The 27,205-nt window shown below is 45.3% G+C and overlaps 2 protein-coding genes across 2 annotated transcripts in view; one reads left to right on the plus strand and one right to left on the minus strand.

Moving 5' to 3' along the window:
• Window positions 1-18,795, plus strand: part of DCAF1 (DDB1 and CUL4 associated factor 1) — a 55,475-nt gene extending 36,680 nt beyond the window's left edge. Inside the window, exons 21-24 of the mRNA XM_060271526.1 lie at window positions 175-248; window positions 433-537; window positions 11,500-11,752; window positions 17,827-18,795. Coding sequence (XP_060127509.1) covers window positions 175-248; window positions 433-537; window positions 11,500-11,752; window positions 17,827-17,885 — 491 coding nt within the window. The 3' untranslated portion in view covers window positions 17,886-18,795. The remainder of the gene's footprint in view (window positions 1-174; window positions 249-432; window positions 538-11,499; window positions 11,753-17,826) is intronic.
• Window positions 18,796-22,731: 3,936 nt separating this feature from the next.
• RBM15B (RNA binding motif protein 15B) lies at window positions 22,732-25,823 on the minus strand. The gene has a single exon (XM_035104975.2). It carries the CDS (start codon window positions 25,767-25,769, stop codon window positions 22,998-23,000), a length of 2,772 nt encoding a protein of 923 aa, XP_034960866.1. The 5' UTR covers window positions 25,770-25,823; the 3' UTR covers window positions 22,732-22,997.
• Between the last annotated feature and the right edge of the window lie 1,382 nt (window positions 25,824-27,205).

Consider the following 27,205-nt stretch of genomic DNA (forward strand, 5'->3'; position numbering starts at 1 on the left):
TCTCACTGAGTTGTGGATTTGAGCCCCATGTTGGACTAGATAACTCTTCCAACTTTACAATTTGATGGTTTAATACATTAGTCAACTTTCTGAGGTTTTCTTTGCTTCTTTTTTTGACTTTCAGCATCTTTTTGTCTTGGCTAAATGTGGATTAAAACATGTGTTCTTTTCCAGCCACCATTGATGTGAAAAGGAACATATTTGACCTGTGTACAGACACAAAGGACTGTTACTTGGCAGTAATTGAGGTAAACATCTTTTTCTTGGATTACAAGAACCAAACAAGGTAATCAAACAACTGTTCAATTGTAAGCGTAGGTGTGTAACTGGGATGAAGAGATGATGATGCAGGTGGTGTTGCTGAATTTAAGTCAGTCCAGCATGTTGGATGGAAACTAACCTACCATACTTGGTATCTGGTTCCTGTTTCAGAATCAAGGAAGCATGGATGCCATGAACATGGATACTGTCTGCAGGCTCTACGAAGTGGGCAGACAGCGTTTGGCAGAAGATGAGGAGGATGAGGAGGAAGACCAGGTAGCATATACAAAATGTCTCCTTTGTTGAACTTTCTAGAAAAGCTTTGAAAATAGCTTTTAAGGGTGGTATCCAACTAACACCTTGGGAAGGAAACCCAGAACAGATTTGTAGGGTGGGGTGCAAGGAGTTGTGCAAGTGGGGATCCCTGGGCTGATGGAACACGCTGCGTAGCACAACACTGGGTGCAACCCTAAATCTTTATCGTATGTTATTTATCTTACATGGTTTCAGTTTGTTATAACAGACAGCACACTAAAGCAATTTTGAGTTGAATTCTGATGAGTGAAGTAGCTTGTATAGTGGTACCTCCAGTACCTTCGGGTTACGCGTTTTCAGGTTGCGTACCGCGGGAAACCTGGAAGTACCGGTAAGGGTTACTTCCGGGTTTTGCCGCTTGCACATGCGCGCTAAATCGCGTCACACGCGTGCATAGACGCAGTACTGCAGGTTACGAACACTGCGGGTTGCGGTCGGATTACGTCCGCAATCTGAGGTTCCACTGTATTTGTTGAGCTGCTAGCAGGAACAGATTTTTGGTGTCCTTTTTTGCAGTAGTGATATTAGTTGTTTGTCTTTACTTTTTTTGTTAATTGCTTTTACTATGTTAATAGGTGATTGAATGAATCAGTCGCAGCATGCCTAAACTAAGCAACCAAATGGATAGCTCTGTTCAGGATGTGAATGAGAAAAGAGACAGTTATTAATATGCCTTCTCGTGGTGATTTATGGATTTTCCTGGCACTCACGCAGCAGCTACATTTCCAACAATCAAATAGGTAGACTTCCCTTAAAGTGGGCCAATGCATACTGTGGAAATGAATCCAGAGCTGCTTAAGAGATTCTGCTTTTTCCTTGTGCATTAGGACCATTGTTTCACAGATATACTCTATTGTAGTTAACTCTTAAAATGGCTAAAATACTGTTGCTGCTTAGGGTTGCAGAAAGTAATGTGATTTCCTAAGTTTGTGGTACATTTTGTTTGTGCCAAACTGTCTGCCAAATGATCAATAATAATGATTCTGTATGGTTGTTGTTTGGATTGTTTTTGCTTCTTTGTTCCAGGGTAGAAATACCATCAGTGTTTACAATAGAAACAAAGTCAAAGTTGCAGTCATGGTAGAGGAAAGTTGAAACCTTTTTCTTTTTGCTTAACTCAGAATAAAATTACTTTGCTTGGTTTCAAGGTGTGTAATTTAGATTAGGATGCACGAAAACTTTCCCATTGGGCAGTTATTTGCTCTTTTATTGTAAGGAGGGGTGGAATCAAATATTTTGTCTGTTCTTGACCCCATACAATCCATTTAAGTGAATGCTTATTGTGACACCCACCCATCAGAAACTCCTAAGTCCCCAGTCCTGATTTGAAAGTTGAACATTTTCCTCAGGCAGCAGATATCTTTACATTATAAGTTCAAATATTGGTGTTCCAATTTGTTTTGAGTCTTGGGACATTGGCTCTGCGTCTCTCTTAATTAATTTTTCCAAGTATTAGGTTGTTGCTTTAAACCATTGTTGTTCAAGCAATGGAGATATGAGATCACAGCCAATGCTGGCTCCCCAGAGGTGCCTAGACCTGGTGGTACTTATTTACTTTACAGCAGTGATCTTTGCGCCCTCGCCTTTTCATGCTTGCTTGCTTCCTGCAGAATAAATGGACAAAATTAGGTGTCAGATGCAATGAGTTGTCAAGCCCGGAAGAAAGTCTGTCCAGCTGTATAGAAGCCCCTCTCATTTGCTAGGGGCGTGCTGGAGGGTAAGCCAAATGAAGAATGATTTGAGCAAAACGGTGTTGTATGCAGGGAGTTGGAAGAGATGACCCTATGAGTCTATGATTACTTATAGGAAATTGGCAGGTTTGTGTGTAAGCCTCCCCGCCCCCCTTTAGGCTTTAGTAAACCCTATTTTTACAAGGTGTAGTTATAATTTCAGCCCCACATGTTTGCGGTACTTCCCCACTGCTGCTCTGCTAGTTCTTCTTAATTTTAAGAGAGATGTTGTCTTTTGAAGCCAAAATGCTAAGAATTGTATCAGAGCTTAGTAGTTTCTGTTCCTGCTTTTTTGCTAGCTGTTTTGCTGTCTCCCACTGCCAATGTAGAAAGCTTAACTACTGCATTGCCTAGGGATGATTACGTAGTGTAGAGCTAAACTGGAAAGGAAGAAGCGATAAGACATCACAAAATAGAGGAGCTGTGTGTTGTGAGGTGTGTTCCCTGCTGCTTCCTGCACACCTCTTTGGAGCTGTGCCAATTCTTCTAGCTCTTCATTTGCCATTTGGGCTGCCAGGGATGAGGAATGGGGACTACCAGTGTTTTTGAAACTTAAAAAAAGTGTTCTCTCTGGAATCACACTTGGTCTTCTTCCATCAAGTAGGCCTTGGATGGACGAATGGTTCCTAGTACTGTATGGCTCCTTTAGTTGAAGCCCCCTGCCCCCCCAGCTAACCTCTGTCTAGCTTTTAGGTACAGGATTTCCCCATCTTGCTTTGTTCACTATCTACAGTTGGATGTATTTGGAGTCAGGGGAGTAGGTCAGGAAAATTTCCAGCTTCAGGAGAGAGGCAAGTGCAGATGCTTCTTCCACCTTACATCTTTCACATCCCTTGGAGACATCTGCCTTTTAAGAGCATCATGTCAGTGGCCAAGATCAACCTTTTCCATAGTTCAGCTATTGACACGCAACTTGGAAACTGGATAATGTTTTGTCTGTGGAGGGATGTATGGGCCTTGGCCATGACCACCGTTCTCTTTAAATGGTTGCATCAAGTATCCAATGCCATTTGGAAGCAAGCTCTTTGCCTTAGAAGACCGCCCTGTTCTCAAGAGTGTGGGATAGCCGGTTACTAAGTAATACTGGAAAGGTACTCTCCACATGTTCAGGGCATTCTCAGCAGAGCCGAGTCTTAGCATCCAACTTGTTCTGGAGTGAAGCCCAGTTTGTGTGGTGCTCCCATTGTGGCAATAGTTAGTGTGGCCACTCTACCACAATGGTACATAGAGCCAGCCACTCTTGCCTGTCAAGTCTTGCTCAACGTGCATAAATGCAGTACAGTTAAGGCAGAGTGGGGGCTTGTTGGCAAAAAGGGATGGGCCTATGCATGTGGCTTACCTGACTTCTGCCAATAAATCCTTCCTTTGTACCACAACATGGTCACGTTTTAGGGCCTTGTGATGAAAGTGATCAAGAAAAACCCAGGTCCTACCACCTTTCCTATAATAGCATGCCATGGGTTAAATGATTCTGAATGGTCCCATCCTTTTTATCATCTGCTAGAATGGAAAGGTAGCTAATGTAGGTAGCCTTGCAGAGATCCAAATTATTTATAAATGCAACTATTTGAGGAACTTGATATGGATATCTGCAGGTGAGTCTAAAATCCCTTTAGTGCAGAGACCAGGTGGTCATCTTAAGCAAGAGTTGCACTCACTTGTGACAAGCTGTTCTAGCCCATAATCATTTTCAGTGCACAGTAATTCAAGGCTTCTTTTCCTTTCACCCATGTCGTTCTCATTGGGAGAATTGAGGCATTGTGCTTGGTGTAGCACGATAGACTTTTGTGAGGGGTATTGTCATCTGAACTGTTAGATTATGGACCTTAATTGCTTGTTACTTGTAAGTGGATGTTTTCTTCTCTAGAATGGTGACTTTGAATACTTAAGACTTTGCCTTTCCAAAAGGAAAACAGTATAGCACCTCTAAAGGGTGGGCCTGCATATCCACAGCAGAGTGGTCTGCTGTGTGGCCTGAGGGCCACGTGCAGCTCTTGAGGCCTTTTGGGGCAGCCTCTGGCAGCATTTGACCCCCCTTCCCACAGCCCTCATGCTGCCTTCCCAAAACTGGATAAATGAAGCACTGAGCTTTGGGAAGAAGGAGGTGTGAGGCCTCCAACCCAAGGTCCCGGAGTCCCCCTGCCTCCTTTCCAAACTCCGGTGCCTCGTTTAGCTGGCCTTCGAAAGCGGCACAAGGACTGGGAGCAGGGGGCTGTCAATTTTTGGGCTCCCCCTGCCCCCGGGGCGTGACAAGGCAGTTTGCGGCCGACAGGTTCCGTGTCAAAGTACTCTTGTGTCCCACTTCCTATGGGCCACCCTGACATACATTCTTATATTGTGTACTGTAGGTGGTATATGCTCTGAACAACCATATGCAACACACGGCTAATAATGCGCTAACGAAAAATTATATTGTTTCACAGTTCATAAAAACAAACAAGTAATGCATGCATAAAGTCACAAATAACAGGAGTCAAATAAATATGCCATAAACGGAAATAGTAGGCATGGTCAGTCACTATCAAAGAACAGTACGAGGGAGGCAAAATGCCTTTCAACAGTCAATCTCCTGCAAATATGTGGTGATAGGAGCTCGCAGCCGATAACAGCAGAACAGTTTTTCCTAGATAGATGAACTGTTTCAAGGATGATTCTTCATCAGCTGACAATAAAATGAAATCCATTGCATTCAAGAACAATGCAGAAATTGAAATGACAGACCTGCATACAAACAACCAATAATAATAAATACATACATACCAAATAAACTGTCCCCAACATTAGCAGTTGATCAGCAATCACTTAACAGTGTAGTAAGCTGATACTGTTGGCAGAACTCTAATGGCATTATAAAGGCTATCCACAGGTGTACTTAAAGGTAAAGGGACCCCTGACCATTAGGTCCAGTCATGACTGACGCTGGGGTTGCGGCGCTCATCTCGCATTATTGGCCGAGGGAGCCAGCGGCTGAGCATTTAATGCCCAAATATTCATTTTTCAATGACTAGCTCACTGTGGATCACTTTGTACACACAATTAACTATTACTTTTAAAAAACTGAACAGATTTATCCCGTAGCAGAGTTTCAGTATAAAGGCATGCCCGACACATTTAATAGAAGTGAAGCTAGTAGTGTAGGACTTTTGAAAAATGTAATTGGTTTAGTATTAATTTATGAATTATGAGTGTGTGGGGGTTTTCTTTGGGGGGGGGATAAAAAGTTGGCCTTAGGTTTGCCTTGTCAGGGAGCATCAGATGCTGTCCTATATCAGATGAAGCTATTTGTCTGTATAGCTCAGTGCAGTCTGCGCAGGTTGGCAGTCACTCTCCAGGGTATCAGGCAGAAAGAGCTCTTTTACCTTGCCTGCTGCTACCTGGTCCTTCCAGCTGGAGATGCTGCCTGGGACTGAACCTTCTCCAGGCACAACAGGCACCTTTGGGCTAAGGGTCACTCCCTAAACCTGCTGCCTAGGATAAAGGCAATACGTGTGTTACATATCGAAACAACTTTTGCAATTTACTGTAGATAAGTGGTTACTGTTTTAACTGGCTAAAGCTGTAGAATGGCAATAACTGTGTTTTATCTCTTCACCCCAATTTGGCACCTATGACAATTTGTTTGCTGTGTTGCGTGTGTCCCATCTATCCATGTCTTCTGGGTCTGCATAGAAGCCTATGGTAAGAATCTTGCTTAATGTGTACTAATATGCCTAGTCAGTTCTGCGTCTTGCTTTCGATGACCCATGAGGAATTTGCACGTATACTTGGATTTTGAAAGCTAAAGGTAAAAAAAAAAAAGCAAGCCACTAAAATAGTTTTGTCTGGAACACATTCTATAACGATCAAAGAAGCAATATGAACTCAAACTTGGTGTGGGGTGAGGAAAGGATTAGGGATAAGGTAGAGTTGTGAAAGCTTGGGGGAGAGAACTCTTTCTCTCCCCCACTCATCCCCATTTTTTTCCTAGGGATTCATGCCTCCACAATAAGGTTTGGGGAAGACACAGGAAGGAAAGTAACAATAATGTTTCTTGTTTAATACTGGAAAAGCAGTATGACTATTCAGAGAGGGCATAGTTTTAGTTAATACATTTCCACCTCACCTTTTAGGCATAGCTGCCAAGTTTCCCATATTCCCCAGGAAACCCCCGTTTTTCCAGCCGTTTCCCGCTGGCAGCCCAGATTAAAAAAAAACCCCGTAAATCCCCCGGATTCTTACCGGCCCAGGGAGGCTCCTTCTGCGCATGTCTGGAGTCTCTGGACATGCGCAGAAGCGATTTCTGGTGCTGCTCTGCCCAGTTCCAAAATGGCCGCAGCGCGACTTCCAGTGCCACGCCACACCGATCCCAGATTTTTCAATCTGGGAGTTGGCATCTATGCTTTTAGGGCAGCCATTAAGATGAACATACATTGTGATTAAATGAAGGATAACAAACTTTATATGAAACTGAATTCATTTATTGTAGATTGGAATGTATGACAAAAGTAAAAACATATTCTGTGAAGGAACTCCATTTATATTTTGTGTATAGATATATACAGTGGTACCTTGGGTTACAGACGCTTCAGGTTAGGCGTTTTCAGGTTGTGTACCGCGGGAAACCCGGAAGTACCGGAAAGCAATACTTCCGGGTTTTGCCGCTTGTGCATGCACAGAAGCGCCAAATTGCATCACGTGTGTGCGCAGACGCAGTGCTGCGGGATACGAACACTGCGGGTCGTGGATGTGCCTCTGTCATGGATAACGTCCGCAACACGAGGTTTGGATTCAATTTGTTTCAGGAAACTCTAGTTAAGACCAATCACAATTTGTTGAGGTTTGGACATAACATTTAATGGCCGCTCGCTGAAATTAGAAGCAAAAGCTTTTGTCTCTTCTGAACCTGAGGCCAAATGTTAAGTGGGGGAAGATGGGGAGATAACATGCATAAGCCTGTGGCTCACCTAGGCTTCTTCGTGTGAGAGTCAGCCATAGTTTATCATTCACTGGCCAGCATAAATCATCTCTTATTCCCCAATATATGATACCTATTAAAAGGGGGATCTTATTGCATCCCTTAATTAAAGAACTTAATTTCGGAAGTGACAAAAATTATCCTAAATGGGTAGGAGTAAAATCAAATATAAGCCCTATACCATATTTTATTCAGGCTACTTTATCCATAATAATGCACAATATATCCTTTGTCAAATAGGAACCAAAATATTCTTATATTAGGGCTTTTGTGCTTTGGTGAACATTGTGTTGGCTCCATGGCTCCAGAAATGTTGGGCATGGAATTATTTGTTAGAAGCACCAGCCGCTGAAAATGCAATTCCAGAAGAGTAGCTGTATTAGTCTCTTACAGCAAAAGAAGTCAGAAGAAGTAAATTTGTTATCGATGGGCCCAGGCACACTCGGCACTAACACGCTGGGTCTCAGTTTGCACAAGACTGCATGTGAGAGAATTATTGTTTGTGTGGGCTTAGCTAATGTAGATCACAAATGAAGCCAGGTGAAATTATGGTCAAATGTGTTGAGGAACCTCTGTTCCGTTGTATGTTCCATCTGGTGTTAAGAATTTTATGTCTTCACTAGAGTTCTCAAGAGACTAAAAGGGTGGGAAATGATGCTTTATAAAATAAGAGTCACATTCTCATAAAAATGGTTTCACTTTTCTGCAGCAGAGATCACTTAAGTTATAGAAGGAATATAGACTCAGTTTTTACAGAACAATTTAAAGCCCCAGTTAATGGATGGAAACATAAATTAGGATAAAGGAAGAGGTCATGGTAGAAAGGGAATTGATTTCCCTGAAACTTGGTATTTTTCAGGAGCTGTTTGACTTGAGAAACTCTCGCAAGGTGACTTTATGTACCAGGACATACTATGGGTTGAATGCAGAGTTAGTCATATGTAGTAGACTCGTTAAAACCAGTGAGACTTAAAAAGCTATACCTTACAAACTTAAGTTTCATTGATTTCAGTGGGTTTGCTCTGTGTCTGGATCCAACTCTATGCTGCTATGGGGTCTAGAAGAAACGTAAAGGAACTATGAAGACTTCTTACTCAGATGTATTGTGCAGGAAGTGTTTGGGAGTGCTTGGGAGATGTACTATACAACATGTTATTTGTCGCCTATTGATCAAAAGCTATATTTTTATTTGTACGGTACAACTTGTGGTTTTACCTGTAGGCCTAGGAAGATAAGTTTCTCTCCAAAGAGGCATGGATTCTAAAACATTTTCTTCTACCAACCAGTATTGTTGGGATGCACCTCTAGTCTGAGGCGTTCCCTTTGGTTAATAATTTTGGGATTAGGATGTTGTTGTTGTTTAGTCGTTTAGTCGTGTCCGACTCTTCGTGACCCCATGGACCATAGCACGCCAGGCACTCCTGTCTTCCACTGCCTCCCGCAGTTTGGTCAAACTCATGTTCGTAGCTTCGAGAACACTGTCCAACCATCTTGTCCTCTGTCGTCCCCTTCTCCTAGTGCCCTCAATCTTTCCCAACATCAGGGTCTTTTCCAAGGATTCTTCTCTTCTCATGAGGTGGCCAAAGTATTGGAGCCTCAGCTTCACAATATGTCCTTCCAGGGAGCACTCAGGGCTGATTTCCTTAAGAATGGATAGGTTTGATCTTCTTGCAGTCCATGGGACTTTCAAGAGTCTCCTCCAGCACCATAATTCAAAAGCATCAATTCTTCGGCGATCAGCCTTCTTTATGGTCCAGCTCTCACTTCCATACATCACTACTGGGAAAACCATAGCTTTAACTATACGGACCTTTGTCGGCAAGGTGATGTCTCTGCTTTTTATGATGCTGTCTAGGTTTGTCATTGCTTTTCTCCCAAGAAGCAGGCGTCTTTTAATTTCATGACTGCTGTCACCATCTGCAGTGATCAAGGAGCTGGAGGTAAACTGGATGGGATTAGGGTATGCTGGTTTTTTGCCTTGTGAGATGGTCAGTTGTATGGAAACAAAGTATAGGAATATAATAGTATGGGGAGACCTGCTTTCTTTTTGTCACCTGTGGTATGCTTTTCTTTACAAATGCATTCCTGATTTTTGTGTTCTTGAGGATTCAGGATGCAATATTACTGAATGGGAGGTCCTTGACTCAACCCTGTTTCTCTGCAAGCTGAAAAAGACTTGGTCAGGTGTTCTTCCACAAGAGGGTGTCTGGCATATTCTTGACCAGACAAGGGTGTGCTTCACTGAGAAACTTGTAAGCTTGTTTAATCGGAATCTCCTTTCTTGTAACATTGGAACTGTCTCCCTCAGGAGTTTGTGGACTCTTCTTTCTTGGAGGTTTCTAAGCAGAGGACGGATGGCCATCTGGCATGGATGCTTTAGCTGAGATTCCTGCATTGCAGGGGGTTGGACTAGATGACCCCTGGGGTCCCTTCCAACTCTACAGTTCTATGATTCTAGTGTGCATTTGTTGAAGGCTTGTGAGATTTGAATATATGCCATAAATAAATCCTAAAGAACTATAATCACTGTTTGCAGTCATTGATTGTACATTACCGGATTGTGCTTCGAGTATGAGTTTTGGAGTGCATAATACCGATCCCTTCAGCTTTGTCCATGTGTCTGTATGCAGTCTTGAAGAAGGTGTGTGCTTCACAGGGTGAAATGAAACTTCAGGTTTGAATCTTTTAATTACAATAGCCAGCAACTTTCACTTATTTTTCAGGTGGATTGCAAACAAAGCAAGCAAGCAGGAAACCCTTGCTTCCTGGGCTCTGGAGGCTCTTGTTAGATCTCACAAGTCCACCTGAAACAACCTTTTCAAAATCTATATATATAAAAATGTAAACTGGGCATGTGGGTTACTATCCACTTTTCTCCAAAACCGCTTCAAAACCCCAAAAAAATCCCTGTTCCAAAACGCACCACTCAGCCAAAAGTGCATGCTGGGAAAAGAACCAGGTTGCAAACCAGCGCCCTCTAGTGGCAGCTACACTGGTACTACACCTATAGAACCTTCCCTCTCAACAGCACCTCGGCTGCCGTTTACATACTAGGCCGAAGCCTTTACAGACTAGGCCAAATGGAGATACTGACTCACGTGGGTGGGGGTTGGGAGGGCAGGGGACGGGATAGGTCAGGACACGGTGGGACCATTCACAGGGATGAGCTGGGCGGTGGGGGGGGGGAAGAGGGGACGTGATACATCATGGGTCAGGACAGGGCAGGGGGAATCACAGGGATAAGCCAGGGGTAGTGGGAGGTGGCGGGATACATCATGGATCGGCACAGGGTGGGGGCAGTCACAGGGATTAGTCACAGCAATGCGTGGCAGGGCCAGCTAGTAATATATATATATATATATATATGTTTATTAAGAATAACATGCAACGGTGGAAACAGTTTTTCAAGCTTTGCTACCAGGGCTTTGGGATGGTCACACAAGGCCTCTGGGATGCTCCAATGAAATTTTGTGGGGCTGTCTCATGAGATCTTGGATGGCCCTGATCTTGAGAGATTTCAAATGGCAGGGGTGGTTCTGGGTGTCATTTTGACTTTGCACAATGTTGCCTTTGCATGTGGAACACCCAGAATGCACATTGTGGGCCTACTATATTCTAACAAGTCCCGGTGATCTTGTTGAGAAGAAGTGGCATTGGGAATCTAGTTTTAGGAACCCTTATCTTTGTTAGCAATTAATCTTAGCAAACGGGTGGCTTTCAGTTTGTGTGCATGTGGATTGTCTTTTCTTCTCATCAGTGGAAACTAGCCATGTGTGGAAAGCATAATAAATTTGTTAGTGCCTATCTCTAGTGTGGTTACTTTCCTCATTAGGAGATAGCGGAGATCAACGGTGACAAAACCCACACTCAGGATCACCCTCTTATTCACAAAACCTATCTCTCCTCGTTGTTTCACCTGGAATAGGATTGATGTTATGTAGGGCAAAACCAAATTAAGCTCCTTATGTTCTTTGCCAAATATCCCATTCTGTGTTGTCTTTTGCTGTGTTGCAAATTTTAAAATATTGTACTGACTAGTTCAAGGTAGCCAGGGTTCTATTGAATTGAGAAGCACATACAAAGGCCATGTAGTGCTAGCTAATAACCTTTTGCTCCCGTAACAACTGAAGAGGGCTGTTGCTCAGGAGGAGCCAATGGCAGCACACTTATCTCTGTTACGTTGCTTTCAGCCCGTTCAGTTTTTGTTTTTTCTAATGGGTTTTCTTGATATCTCTTCAGGAGGAGGAGGAACAGGAAGAAGATGACGACGAGGATGAGGATGACACTGATGACCTTGATGAGCTGGACACTGACCAGCTTCTAGAGGCTGATCTGGAGGAAGAGGAAAACAACGAGAATGCGGGAGAGGATGGAGAAAACGACTTCTCACCTTCTGACGATGAGGAGCTGGCCAACCTGCTTGAAGAGGGAGATGAAGGAGAGGATGAAGACTCTGACGCTGATGAGGAAGTTGAGCTGATCCTCGGTGATAGTAAGTATACATAGGGAGAAATTAAATCTTTGAGGGACTCCAAAGAGTTAAAAGGTCCAGGGCAGACCAAAGATACCAATCTGAAGAAGTGTGCATGCACACAAAAGCTTATACCCAAAACAAACTTAGTTCGTCTCTAAGATGCTACAGGTTAAAGGTAGTGTAAGCACTGCACTGCCTAGTGTGCAGGCCAGATTCCTTGGTCCCAGATTCCTGAATTAATTTTCGCTAACTCTCATAGGACAACTCCTCAGCTCATGTGACAAGCCTGATAGCTGTGCATACAGGTTGTTACTGACGGCATGATGTTTGTAGCGTACATGTGCCTTATTTATTTATTTTTACCTATGCTACTAAACTGGAACCCAGTCCAGGTTCCCAGGCATCTGCAAGTGGCTGTTTGAAGATGTGTGGTGTGGATGTGGCTCACACTTTTTTGTATTTGTTGGTGATCCCGCAGTAACCAGGTTTGCCATGTAATTGTGATGTTTCCCATTGCTTTCCTGAGAGTATCAACTGTAAATCATTGGTGAATGAGAATTGCTGAGATGCCCTAGCAGTGGAGCTATGGGAGAGCCTGGGGCATAGTTTTTCCAATGGTGGTGTAGTTGTCAGTTTGTGGGACTTATTTCCATGTAAACATGCCACAGGCTCAAGCTGCAGTAATCCCCCAATCAGTACTCCACACAGCACAGAAGAAGCAAGTCAAATATAGCCAACACTACCTTCCTTTAGCCTGCCTGTCGCTGGCTTTGTAAAATTAAGCATGCAGCTACGCAGAAGTTCCCAGAGGCTTGAAAGCAGCATGAGCCAGCAAGTTGTGTTGCTGCCTGACTGTCCTCTGTTTGAGGTTGCTGCATCTGCCCCATACTGCCCCCCCGTCTCTCCCCCCCCCCATATCTTTTTGAATCTCCTGACCTACTGCAGCTCTTTCTCTCTAAAAACATTTTCTTGAAGATCAAAAAGGGACGGGGATTGAGAGGTGCAAGGGATGGAGCTTGAAAGTTGAGGGAAATAGGGTTGTTTGGAAAGTGTCGGGAGCAGGTGTGTGAGAAGAAAGTATTGGATTGGATAGTTTGTGCTTGGAGAACAAACTTAGTTCCACCTGTATGGGACGGTGGCAAGAGGGATTAATCTTACAGGGGAGCCATGCTAATGAGCTGAAAACAGCCCCCCTCCCCCCCACAAAAATCCTCACAGATGCTTGTGTCTGTCTGTTAAGGGGACAGATAACTGTTGCTCAGTGAAGTGGGTAGGCATTCAGTACATGCTCAGAGGTGGCTTATTTATTATTACATCCTGTATTCTGGGATTTAACGCTGGTAAACTGAGACAAAAATTAAGCACAGGGCAGGCATGGGCACCTGAAGGAAGGGAGTTAAATGTGTGTGCTGAGGCAGTGTTTCTCAACCTTTTTTGGGCCACGGCACACTTGTTCCGTGAAAAAAATCACGAGGCACACCACCATTAAAAAAGTTAAAAAATTTAACTCTGTGCCGCCCTATATTATAATTATGACTGTAGGAAACACTTGCCAAATATTGCTTTCTGGCGGGTCAGCGTTGTGTATTGGCGGCCGCCAGGCTCGTTTGCATTGAGCTTTGGGAAAGAGGAGGAGAAATATTGCTTTCCGGCGGGTCAGCGCTGTACATTGGCGGCCACCAGGCACGTGACAATGCAAATCGCCCTTCTCGTCGTCGCACGTCGCGGCACACCAGCCAGCGTCTCGCGGCACACTAGTGTGCCACGGAACAGTGGTTGAGAAATGCTGTGCTGAGGACATGGGTGGTGGTGGAGGAGTGGACTTCTACATTGCAGGGACAGAGTGTTTCTTTTGTATAGAAAGAAGTCGCAACAGTGCTTTAAAAAGAGGGTTGGGAGGGTGGGAAAGGAAAGAGATCGCTATACATAGACAGTGAGAAAAGGTGATCAGGCTTCCTGGAAGCTGTGTCACCTGCCCTGGAATCCTCTTTCCTGCCCTTTGATTGCATGCTTCTCATTGCAGGCAGCAGTTCCTCAGTTCTGAGAGAAATGCAGGCTGCTCATTCTCAGGGGCACTTTGTGCATTACGTCACAGCAAGAAAGCTAATCATTTATGTTGGAGCAAAATTCTTAAATTTCACAACTGGTGTGCTTGTGTGTGTAATCTTGGAAATTTAAGGTAGTCTTGGTTGGGGCAAGCTATGGGTGGGTGGGAGAGGCTTCCCTTCAGTGAAATCGCTGGAACGTTTCCTGTTAATTTTTTAGCAGAGGCAGGACCTTGGATGCCTGGAAAGTGACGTGCTGCTGGGACTGTTTGAGAAGACAACCCTCTGTCCCAGTCTGGTCCCATTTCCGTTCATCCTGAGCTAAAATGGTTTTGCTAGCAGACTCATGTGTGCTCTTCTCTTGTTTTGTTGTAGTGCAGCCCTGCTTCTCTGCAATCAGGCACATGAACCTGGGGGCAAGCACCCTGTCAGGTCTCCAGCGATTTTCTTGTATATTTGTCAGTCCTCTATGTTCTTAATGGTGGTAGGTATTTTGTCCACATCCCGCCAGGACATGTTGCAGAGCTCTAATTAAAAGATGGATTGTATCTAAAAAGATGCTGTGCAATTGTTGTGCATTACTGAGGGAAATAAGCCCATTAGAGGGTTCTGGATTGCAGCTGAAAAAAATAGCCTGGGCATTCCAGCAGAAGCTAGTGATGCCAGGAGGGAGCATTACTGAAAGTATTTATTTTTTTTAATAATTTCATTGCATGGTTACCCTGCCTCTCCTCACATCTAGGCAGCTTCCTTCCAAAGTCTCACAATATGCAAACCCAAATAAACAGCTCCACCTTACTGTTGTCTCCGTGGATCTGCCTGTTCCATATCACGGGTCCTCCCAGTTGCTTCTGTCTAGCATCTGTCGTGCAAAATAAGTATTTGGCTGACATTGCTCTTCTGGGGACTTTTTAGTGTGAAGCATCAAGAAAAACATGGGAGGTGGTGGTGGAGGAAGCACTTGCAAGAAGGGGTGGTGGTGGTGGGGAAATGTGACATTGGTGGGGCATTTTGGGAGGAGTGTGTGGAACCAGAGGGCAGGCATTGATAGCATGCAGGAATAGATTGGCATATTTGCACTTCGGGAGGATAAGTATGTATTCTGCATAGTAAGCAGACACACGCTAGAATGCTCACCTCATGCAGATGCCACTCGGTTGCTGAACATTTAAAGGAATTTAAGTGCTCCTATTCATCTATTATCACCCTCAAATGAAGATGTATTCACAGGTCAGACATCATCTTCCTTTAGCAAAAATGCATCCATCTTTTTCCTTGGGATTGGTTTGCAGCCTGGTTGCCTTTTATGGGGGCGCACTAGCCAGCTAAACTGTGTTTGCTGTTTCTAGTCCTCATTTTGATGACAGCATTAGCTGTGAGCTGGTTTTAAGTCCATTTCACACATGCCCTATCAATAACTGTTTATGTATGGATTTGATTAGTTGGGTGGAATGGAAGAGAGGGAGAGAGTATGAGAGAGAGAAGAACAACAATACATTGCATTCATTATTCAGATGAAGGAAAATACTGGATTCTAAAAGTTTGTGATTGGATCTTAAAAGTGCAGATCATGTAAGCTGCAAACACATTTACAGTGCAATCTTATCAATGTGTACTCAGGAAAAAAATCTAATTGAGTTTAGTGGGGCTTTCGTCTAGGTAAGAATGTAAAGGAGATGTTAGACTCGGGTTTAAAAATGACTACTTAGAGCTATAACCGATACATGGAAAAACTAGTAGAGAACTAGGGATTCATGGTCCACAAAGAAGTTGTACCCTCACATTAAAAGGAATAGAGATGAAAGAGAAGCTCAGCCATTCCAACCAGGTTTTCCTTTTTAAAAAATTGCTGTGTAAATCTGGTGTGTTTATGTGTCCCCACGTGTGCTTTATTGGTACCTCCTTCTCAGAGTTAGTGTTTTTCTATTTGCCTTGCAAAAACACTCTTCTTTTCACCGACGCTCAAATCCCGGGGCATCATCTCATGTAGACAATGGTGCACACTTTATTATTGTACCCGAATCCTGAGCTGCTACTTTCAAATATACCTTTGCAGAGTTCCCTCTGAAGAGTGCCGCCAGCCAATATCCACTCCACATACCCTGAAAAAAGACCTGCCTGGTCTTTTTTTCTGCTGGTATTCTGGCAGGAGGTGGCTTTTGTTGTTTTGAAGAAAGTGTGTCCTTAAAAAGCTCATCAAGGACTCCCATTAGGAAAACTAGGGGTTAGGACTTGCTTATGAATGTGCTTGCATTTCTTCAGAGTTGTTTCAGTGGATCCTGCTGATGAAGACAACTCCTCCATATCCTAGGCAGATTCCACAAGAGTTAGGGAAACAGGTCACCTGAATGATCATAGAATGTTTTTCCTCCTGTCCCTTGAACTGTGGTGCGGTACCAATCAACTTACCAAGAAGCAAGTGCTATTTTGGAGACAGTATTACCACAAATATTGCACATAATTCATGTCACCCAGTTGCTCTCTGGTAGACTTTACTGTATCCCAACAGCAGCTTCCCCTGTGGCTGGTTTACCTTATACCGGTACCGTATTTTTTTGCTTCATAAGACACACCTGACCAAAAGATGCACCTAATTTTTAGAGGAGGAAAGGGGGAAAGCCCTGGTTTTTTGGGATCAGCTCACAGTTGTGCAGCTTTTTTGCAAAGGGGGAAAGCTCCATTTTATTTTATTTTTGAACATCAGCTCAAAGTTGTGCAGCTTCTTTTACAAATGGGAAAAGCCCCGTTTTTTGGAAGATCAGCTCACAGTTCTGCAGCTTTTTTTGCAAAGGGGGAAAGCTCCATTTTTGAGGATCAGCTCAAAGTTGCTGAGCTTACCTTGCAAAGGGAGAAAATCCTGTTTTTATAGTTCTGTATTTTCTTTAGGAAAGGAAAGGGAGCCATTTCTACAGTTTCCAGACAGATAATCTAATCAGCCAGTCACATGTCACTGCAGCCTCTGTCTGCAGAACATTCAACAATGGAAGCCTGGGCAAGGGGGTGGGGCCTGGAAGGGAGCTAGCCTCCTTTATCTCCCTCCCCGATCTCTTGCAATCAGCTGCTGAGCGGGTTCCTTTCAACTCCCTCTTTCAGTCTTGTTAGCCTTTGTGCTTTTTTTTTTAAAAAAGAAAGAGCTAATCTGCTTTTCGCCCCTGGCCAATCCGGCTCCAAGGACCATGCATTTGCTCCATAAGACACACAAGACATTTCCTCTTTTTAGGAGGAAAAAAGTGTGTCTTATGGAGTGAAAAATATGGTACTTATTATATGCTGGGTGAGGAAAGTTGCTCAAGAAAAGAGGTACTCTCTTCTGTTTTCAGCTGGGCAACTTGTGATTCTACCCACCTTCTGTTTGTGCAAAAAACAGGGGGGGGAATGCGCAGGAGCAGGGTTGTACAAAACATAAAAGTCCCCCAAGCTCATTCATTCCTCTCCCTTGTATGGAAAGTCTTTAAAACTTCCATTGTATTTAAAAACAGTCCAAAAAGTTTCTTTTTAAGATATAATAGAAATAAGCAGTTACTTCAGCTGTTTGTGGGTGTGAAGGGCAGCTGATTGTAAGGTGGCAACTGCTTGTCTAAATTGACTCTCCTTGGTAGTCATTCTCCTCTGGTAGCATCGGTCAGTTAAATCCTGTCCTTGCCTTTCTCCCTAAATACTTAGTCTACGCTTCAACTTAGGAACAAAATATTGTACCCATGCTGTGTCTCTGGAAACTCACCTTGTTTTAGTGCCCGTTGCATCTTTTACTCCCCACTACAGAGGATTTTGGAGCTACGTACTGATTCTCTAGAGTGTTTTCAGTAATTCCTGAAGGCATCTCACTCTGGTGGTAAGTATTCTCTTTATAATGAGGAGCTGTGCCTTGGCTTGTGGTGAAACCAGTCCTGTTTTGCACATTGTTTATGGTTTCTAGATGGCATACCATTCAAAAGGGTGCCCGTGCATGGTCTTTTGTATTTGACTTGGAACAAGTTACCCTGCTTGGTGTCTTTTTGACATAACAAACTTTGCATTGCTCAAATAACCCATTTGTCCCCTTTCCAGCTGACAGCTCAGATAATTTGGATTTGGAAGATGACATAATCTTATCTCTGAATGAGTGAGGAGTGGCCACCCCACAGGATGTTGGCAGCAGGAAAGCTCCGTTCTCAGAAGCCAGGAGGCCAAATCCAGGAGGTGATACTGAGCAGCCGCTCATATCCTAATTCTTGGGAGACCCATCTAAAGAACTCTAGCCCTTCTGATCTTGCAGTGGACAGATGCAGGCTCCTAACACATCTGGAACCTTCCTACCAAGAGACCCAGGGGCTTGACCTTTATTTTTCTCTGCCTTTTTATTTTTGGTTTTGAGGCTGAAACATGACTCTCCTCTCCACGGGGAGTTCCGAAGATATTTCACAATATATTTTCTTTGTATAAAGTTCTTTCCTAAAGAACAGAAATAGTTTTTTATGAAACAAAAAAAAAAGGATAAAAAACAAAACAGGCAGGTATTATAAAGAGGGTATGGATTTGTAATCTTCTAATGTTTAGTCACTATGATGAGTTTCTGGGGGATAAATAAGTTTAAAAAGGGCATTTTTACTGAAAAGCGTGGCAGGCAGGGTGGGATTGAATCATGGATTGTAAAAACTGTAGGTGATTTTTATTTTGAGCATAATTTTTTAATGGATGTGTTGTTATCTGCTGTGAAATGTTCGGTTTTTTTTGTCTGATGACTCCTGACAAAAGCCCTGCGAGTTCCTGCTGTAGTAGCCATGGCAGAAGACTAGAGATCCTGTTCTGTCTTGCTCAGAATCTACCATTGCTGGAGATGAAGGATTCTAGTTTACAAGCTCCCCACCTCACCTCCTTCCCACATATTTTTGTGTTTGGAATTTAAAATTTTTATTTCCCTCCACTCCCCTTTCCCTTCTGCCCTTGTGTGAAAACTACAAATCGAAGACCTTTTTTTCTTTAATGTAAATTGTATTTATTAAAAAATGAATAAAATTCAAGTCCTGTCTGTTTGTAGCTCCGAGTTGCCGTAGTATACATTCATTGCCTTTGCTGGCTCCTCAAGCCTTTCAAGCTGCCTTCAGTGCTACTTTGCACCAGAATGCATGAGCAAGGCAGGGTTATTCATACAAGAACTGTGACTGTATCTGGACATTCAAGAGAGTGATGCTATCAGTATGTTCACACAAGATTTTTAAGAACAGCGGTCCATACGTTTATCCCAGGAGGATCATGTTCAGTGAAATCATGCGAGAGGTATCCCACCTATTGTCATATGAAGTTGGGGGGTTGTTTGTCCTTGTAACTCAGGTGTGGGGAACCTTTGGCCCTCCAGATGTTAAAGGTAAAGGGACCCCTGACCATTAGGTCCAGCTGTGACAGACTCTGGGGTTGCGGCGCTCATCTCGCATTATTGGCCGAGGGAGCCGCCGTACAGCTTCCAGGTCATGTGGCCAGCATGACTAAGCCGCTTCTGGCGAACCAGAGCAGCGCACGGAAACGCCGTTTACCTTCCTGCCGGAGCGGTACCTGCAGAATTCATCTACTTGCACTTTGACGTGCTTTCAAACTGCTAGGTGGGCAGATGTTACTGAACTACAAATCCCATCAGTCCCAGCAAGCTTGGCCCAATGGGCAGGGATGATGGGAGTTATTTCTTAGCAGAAGCAGCTGCTGGAAGGCCAAAGGTCCCCCACACATGGTTTAAACAAATAACTACAATACTAGCGGCAGATATATATGCAACTTTATTTTGCTGAAGTGCACCTTTAAGCCCAGAGATTGGATGCTACAAGGGAATTTAGAGGCCACTAACTGCTGGTATTGCCTGTCACAAACCTACTGGTATTTGTACTGGGGAGCACTGCAGGATGCAAAACATCTGCTGGACCGGCCTTGGGTTTGCCACTCACACTCTCACAGCAATTGGAGTAAAATAGTCACAGGGATGGTTGCATTTATTAGAAAGCCCTCCTTGCAACCCTGTCTTGGAAATGGATTTAACTACCTTCTATCCTTTCTTCCTGTGGCTCCACTCCATTTATAACTGAGCAGATAGACTTACTGCATTGTGGGCCTTAGAAATAAAATTTAGACCACATAGGTGGTGGTAAAGGTTGAAGTAATGTTTGCAATGGTCTTAGGTCAGTGCTTGATAAAACTGCAACGGAATCATACCCTCACCACTACTTTCCTATGGCTATGTGTGTGTTTCATGGGACTAGCGAGTCTGCATTTAGACTTCCATTTGCTTGTATCAGAACAAGGGTCCCATATTTTTCTGTTTCTTCCTACCACCTGGTTAAAATGTTTTTTTGTTTATTTTAGTTTAGAAACAAAAATATACAGTGGACGCTCGGGTTGCGAATGTGATCTGTGCGGGATGCACGTTCGCAACCTGCAGCTTTTGCAACCCGCGTCTGTGCATGCGCGGGTTGTAATTCGGCACTTCTGCGCAGGCGCAAAGCGTGATTTAGCACTTCTGCGCATGCGTGCGTGCCGAACCCGGAAGTAACCCATTCCGGTACCTCCGGGTTCAGCGCGGAGCACAACCCGAAATGACATAACCTGCAGCGGACGTAACATGAGGTATGACTGTATTACGAAGTTAACTTTTGCAAATAGCATTTGTGAAGTGAATATTCTTCAGAATCTAGAAAAAGTTGATAAATGTTTTTGCCTACACACACACACCTTGATTTTACTGTATCACACGTTGACTATTTTCTGAAGAGATATTTAGAAGCACACAAACAAAATCCATCTATTTAAACATTTTGGAGCGGATATGGAGAACTTTGGCCTTCTGAAAGTTGCTGAAGGATGACTAGCCATTAGCCAGGCTGGCTGGGGCTGGTGAGTTGTGGTCTAGCAACATCTCAAGAGCCAGAGGTTCGCCTACATCTATCTTAGAGCTGTTCAGAACTATTTTCTGGACCCCTTGTGATTTTTAACCAATAGCAGACAAAAATTGCATACATAAATGGGACTTATCCTGCTCAGTACACCCGGGTGTTCCCTTTTTACAGTAGAGTGGACAGAAGGCTACCGTTCAACAACATTTACTAGCATCGTTTGCTGTGCAAGAGAGGGCTCTAATCATGTTAGTCACTTGGTTAGTGAGACTACTGGAAAATTGTATTTTAACAACTCACGATGTGGTTAAAAATAATAAAGAACTAATACTAACAAATGAGATAGGGTGGAAGTTCACACGAGACCAACCTCTAAATCACAAGCTGGTATTTCTTGCAGGTAACCTTTCAGAGGCAAAATTTAAAAATTGTATTTGTTGACAACTTACCTCTCTTGGATGCTTTAATATACATCCTAAAAAATGTTTTAAACATCACATGGCTGGCTTAGAAATAATAATTTGCTAATCATTAGTGTTGTCTCTGCTTCTGTAATTTCACTGCACAAGATAACTGGTAATAGTTGGAGGCTAGAGAAGCAGAGAATGGCAAAGTCTCAGGATTTATGACCTTGGTCTGAACAGTGTTGCAACCACGGATGGGGGCTGTGTATAGGGTCATAGCAGTTAAGAGAATCAGCACCCCGTACACTTCCAGAATGGGATACTACGCTATATGGGATGCTACACTGTAACCTTATCAAGCTTACTTGTCTTCAAACCTTTCTATCATCCTCCCTGTCCATTATTTCAAAACATTCCACATTCCTTGAAAAGCAAGCTCTCGGAAAGAGAATTATGCAAGCTAAGTGAGTGTGCATACATCTATTTATTAATTGCATATTTTAGACACAAGTGGGCATACCCTGGTGCAGAATGTGGCATAAATTCCTACTGCAGCATACACGCACGCCTCCTTAGACTATCTCTTACAGTTCATGCTTTCTCCTTTTTACCCGAGGATCACTTCACATAAAACAGCTTTCCTATGTACATCCCCTGTGACAACTCTAGCCTGCTGCATGTGTGTGGACACACTGCTAACTGCAATGATCTGCTCATGTGAGAAAGTGTTTTGTGTATTTGCTACACATCACCTGGTATGTCAGGGCTGGGGAACTGGTGGCTCTCCAACGCTCATCAGCCCCAGCCACCATGGTCAGCGGTTAAGGACGAGGGGAGCTGCAGTTCAACATCTGGAGGGCCACAGGTTCTCCATCCCTGAGTGCCATTTTCTGTACCAAAATGGTTATGACCAAAAGAAATGCTATCTAGGGAGGTGGGCCTCATAGGGGGACCTCCTCATACTCTTTGCTAATTAATCCCAGGGCGATGCCAGAAGATGAGTGCCCAAATAATAGGTCAGACAGAATTTGCCCACCTTGTCCTAAAAAGCAGTGCATCCACCTGCCTAACCTACTGTATATAACAAGCAGAACTGTATATAACTGCAATGTAGGACACACACTATAAGCAGGCAACTTGGTCAAGTTTTTATCGTTTATTTTTGCCACTGGAGCTGATGAACATAATCATTTAGATTTTGTTATCAGATCCTACTCAGCTGCCTGGTTATTTGTCTTCCTGAGTAGCCAATAGTACTGAACAGAAAATCTAAGCGTAGCTTTGAATCTACAATATAATCAATCCAACAGGAAACACAATTAACAGAGGAGTTGGGGGGGCGCACCCATGGTGCAGTCTATGTTTTATTGCACCAAGAGTTGAGGACTGCTAAAACTTTTTAGCTTCACAGAGCTGTTCTTTGGCTACAATCGTCTCAAAAGCTCTCATCCACCAAGAAAAGGTTGGTCCAATAATGGATACCATTACCTTTTCCACCTTTTTGAAAAATTCTGGCATTAACTACCTAGAGAAGAAGCAAGCAGACTTCAACTATCAAAGAAATCAAAATAGCACAAACCTGGTATAATAGTGTTGAACAGCATTAAAAGGAAGAACTGTCTGAAGTACGTTATTTGCTTTATCTATTGGAACCAGCCATTGGCAGACTACAGAAACCAGGACACTGCACAAAGTTAAAAATCCATCAGTGAACAAGGCTTTACTGACAACTTTTCATACATTTAAAAAATAAGAACACAGCAGACAGTGCCACATATTAAAACAAAATGGGATTAAAATGGTATTAAAATTAGAAACTAATTAAATTGTAGAATTTTTTTGGAGGACTTTTGGAGCCTCGCTCAAAGAAATTGGCCTTAAAAGCAACCAGGCTGTGTGAGATACAAAGAAATATGGAATCAGCAAAGAGGGAGGAAAGAGAGGAGACAGAGAGTAAATACTAGGCAGTGTCTTTGACTATCACTATCACCATATGCTCTTCTTCTAACTTTCCCAATGTTCTTAGTGCGGACTGGAGGTACTGCTGAGAGAATTCACAAGGAGGGAAAGCATAAAGCATGCCTGTGCTGTCTTTACCCTTCGCCCCTCCCACAGGAAGGCTGATCACCCCAGCAGCCTGTTTTTGTTTCAAGTAAGAGACCAGATTCCTGAGAAGCCGTCTTTGCAAGCCAGGCTCTACCACAGGGACGGCCCCTTCAGTGCTTGCTCCTTGAGCAGTCTGGGTAGCCAGCAGCACAGCATAGCCATTAGGGCTTCCTTGCTTGATACGTCGAGTTACTTCATCCAGCTTGGGCTGGTCAAGCCGAAGTCTCTGGGCAATCTTGAGCTGCGTGAGCTTTCCACCAGACAAGTGGTCTTTCAGAAGCCCATTGATAACCCCCAAGTCGCCTTCAAGGATGTGCATAGATGTAGGGAAGCAGCTGTTTTTCAGGACAAGTAGCCCATTCCAGGCAAGCTGCAGCGTGTGGGCATAATCTGATAAGCTTTTTAATTTCTTTGTTTCAGATTTGGACTCTTCATGAGTCTTTGATTCAGCCTCAGCAGTTCGATGATTGCGTTCGCTGTCCCTTTTCTTAGGCTGAAGATCAGATGTTTCACGGTGAGGCTTCTCCTCTGATGCATGGCGGTTGTTCTGCAGGGAGTTATTCTGCTCTTTCTCCGTGGCAGACTCTGTGGTGTGGTTCTCCTTCCGAGCCCTCTCTGGGCTGCGATCTAAAGCTGGCCCACCAGGTTTTGTTCTGCCTCTGTCCTCATATGGCGAATGGGCAGTTCTACCTCGGTCACTGGAAAGGCTACGGCGTTTACGCCTTTCCTCCCATGGTTTGAGCACGCTTCGGTCACTATCGCTGCCCCAGCGTTCTCCACTTCGGCTGCGTGCGGACTGACTGTAGGTCTCCAAATTATTTCTGCGCTCTGCATTTTTGACAGGGCTGGTCCAATCAGCCTCTAAAAAGCCCCTTTCCCGGTCTGAGTAGAGGAGATGAGGAGGAGTCCTGTCTCTCACCCTTAAGTCTTGCTCTAGACTCCTGTGCCTGCTGTAGCCTTCAGGTAGCAATTCATAGGGTACAGGCAGTGGTGCAGGTTGATACTGCTGAGGGTAGCGTGCCTCCTCAGCTTTGGCAAAATCCACTCGAAGTCTCCTGTCTGGCCCACCCAAAGGGAAGCCCCTCATTTGTGCACAGGCAGCCTGGGCAGCGTCTAAACTTTCATATTGAATGTAGGCAAAACTGTCCCCTTTCACATAGTCAATAGTTCTAATGCTTCCAAAGCGATCAAATTCCCTAGCAAGGGCAGCTAGGGAAGTACTTGGACCAAGACCACCCACCCAAAGTCGGGTTGTGGGGTTGGCTTTCCCATACCCAATTTTGATAGGGTTCCTGCCAACAACCCGGCCAGACATGGCAACCTTGGCTCGATGTGCCATGTCCAGATTCTGGAACTTTAGAAAGGCATAGGCTCCACCTTGGCCCCTTGCAGGGCGCTTGATCACCACTTCCTCAATGATGCCATATTTTTCAAAAGCACGCCTCAGTTCTACCTCAGAGACGCTGTGGTCCAGATTGCCAATAAAGAGATTACGAGTCGCTCTTTGATCATCCTCTGGCTTAAGATCCTCTTCAGCCACTATGGGATAGCCATAGGGACGGCCGCGCTCGTCGTACAGTCCATAGTAATCCAGCACTCTCTCCCGCTCCCGAGAGAGACCCAAGGCAACAGCTTCCAAGGCAAAGGCTGCAGCGGCAGCATGTCGTGGTCTGGGCTCTCTCAGCAAAGGGGTGGCAACAGGAGAAAGTGATCTCTGTTTATAAGGATAAACACCATGGATTGGGGGCAGGAAAGCCATGGGTTCAGGGGACGGGGTAGGTGGGGGCGTGCGGCTTCGTCTGCCCCCTCGCAGGTACACAGGCTCCACCTTGAGGGGGCGATCGTAGAGGAGAAGCTGTCGGGCTCTGGCATGCCTTCGAGCATCTCGGGCGTCCGCCGGGTGCCTGAAGTTGACATAGGCAACGCGGCCGAGCTCGGGGGTATGGGAGAGCTTGACGCTAATGTCACTGGCGCCGCCGCTAGCGAACCTCTGGAACTGGCGGAACAGCCCATCCTCCAGAAGCTGGTCCGGGAGGGCCGGGCCCAGGCCGCTCACCAACAGGGTCTTGTACTCGCTGGAGCCGGGGGGATCCCCGGCCAGCCCCACCCCGGCCGTCAGTCCGAGCCCCGGCGCCAAAAGCAGTGACGGCGCGGCCACCGCCGAAGGCCCGCCCAGCAGCAAAGATGGGGCGACCACGGCGGCCAGAGGCACTTTGGCCTTGGCGGCCCCCAGCGCCCGCGAAGAAGACGACGACGAGGAGGAGGACGGGGGCGGCGGTGCCGCGGCGGAGGCGGCTTGGCTGCTGCTGCTGCTGCTCCTAGCGCTGGACGAGGCGGCGCCGCGGTGATTGGAGTCGCCTCCGGGCCGTTCTTCCCCGCGGTGGCTGCGCGAGCTGGAGCCTCCCGCCGCCGCCTTGTCCCGGCCGCTGCGCGATGAGGCGGAGGCGGAGGCGGACGACGACGAGGAGGAGGCGCCCGAGCTCCGGTGCGGGCCCCGCCGGCTGCTGCTTCCGCCGCTGGCGCCGCCGCTCTCGCGCTCCCGCTCGCGGGGCCTCTTGGCCGAGGAGGCGCCCCGCGTCCCCCCGGACCCCGCCGGGCTGGAATCCCGCTCGCTCGCCCGCTTCATGGCTCCGGGGCCCGCGATTCAGGAGGCGCCTCTGGCGGCAGCTGCCATCTTGGACAAAAGGGAACGAGCGAAGGCGGCTCTGCCCAGTTGCCGCGCCGTGCGCGCCGACGACGTCATCAGCCCGCGACCCCGCCCCGAGCCAGCCGAGCGACGGGCCGCGTCCGTAATGGCTCCGGCTGGACGCCGCGGCTGCCGCCCAAAAGCCCCTCCTGCTCGCGCCCGCCCGGCGGCCGGCAGAGGACGGGGAGGCGAGGAGCAAAGCCCGTCCGTGTTCATGGCCGGGCGCTGCCGCCTTTCCCGCCTCCACGTGACTTACCTGCTGCTCAAGCCTGAGGGAGGAGTAGAAAGTGCATAGCAAGTGAGAGCAGGAAGGCGAGCGCTTGGGCGGCGCGTTGCCAGCGCTTTCCCCCTTCCTCTGCTCCTCTCCCTTTTCTTTAAGTAGAAATAAAGCGGATGTCACTTTCCCTCTCTCGGCCAAAGCGCGCCGCCTCCGACGAGCGGCTGTTAGACGGAGGAAGGGAGCAACCGGCGATCGCGCACACCTGCATAACTATTGGTCCCTGAGCTTTCAAGGGCAAACGTGCATTTACAAATACCGGTAGCACTTGCATTACATGCCGTTAAAATAAAATGTGCTGGCAGAAGCTGCAAAAACAAGGAAACTTATATTGCTGCAACGGTAGTTAATATCCACGTTCCGTATGCAGAAAGTAGAAAAGATGCTGACTGTTTTGCCTACAACTGCACAGGATAAAGCTTTAGTTACAGGAAGGTAGCCGTGTTGGTCTGGCGTAGTCGAAACAAAATAATCCCCCGCCCTCCAGTAGCACTTTAGACCATAGCTGCCAAGTTATCCCTTTTTTACAGGGATTTTCCCTTATGCTGAATAGGCTTCCTCGCGAGAAAAGGGAAAACTTGGCAGCTATGCTTTAGACAAACTTAGTTCATCTCTAAGGTGCTACTGGAAGGATAAAGCTTGTTAATTACGTAAAGGAGCCACGTGTCTGCATCTATTCAGTGTTAGAAACTGAGATATGAGAACCAGAAGCTAAATGGCACCTTAAACCTAAGTTATGGGTGTAGCAATGGAATGTCTAGGCGCACTTTTTAAATAACAAGAATACAAAGCTGAAAAAGAACTGCAGCTAAAATATTATGTTCATTTTTCACATGGTCTAGTCCTTCTCCTGCCCACTCTCCTAATATTCTTTAAAGGGTCTCTTCTCCAGTCTTCAGAGTAGCTGGAAGTGGGGAGGCAGAAAAAGGTCCTTCTTTCCTTCCACTCTGCAGTTTTAATCTGAAATCTTAGGCACAGTACTGCACCGAGCTCAGAAACTGCTCACACTAATGAAATTCATTGTCACAAAATGCACCTAGAACAATGGGAGTTTCAAACACTGGATATAGCCAAGCGTAAGCTTTAAAAAGTCAAAATC

The sequence above is a fragment of the Zootoca vivipara genome, chromosome 2 (assembly GCF_963506605.1).
Source record: "Zootoca vivipara chromosome 2, rZooViv1.1, whole genome shotgun sequence".
Taxonomy (NCBI): Eukaryota; Metazoa; Chordata; class Lepidosauria; order Squamata; family Lacertidae; genus Zootoca; species Zootoca vivipara.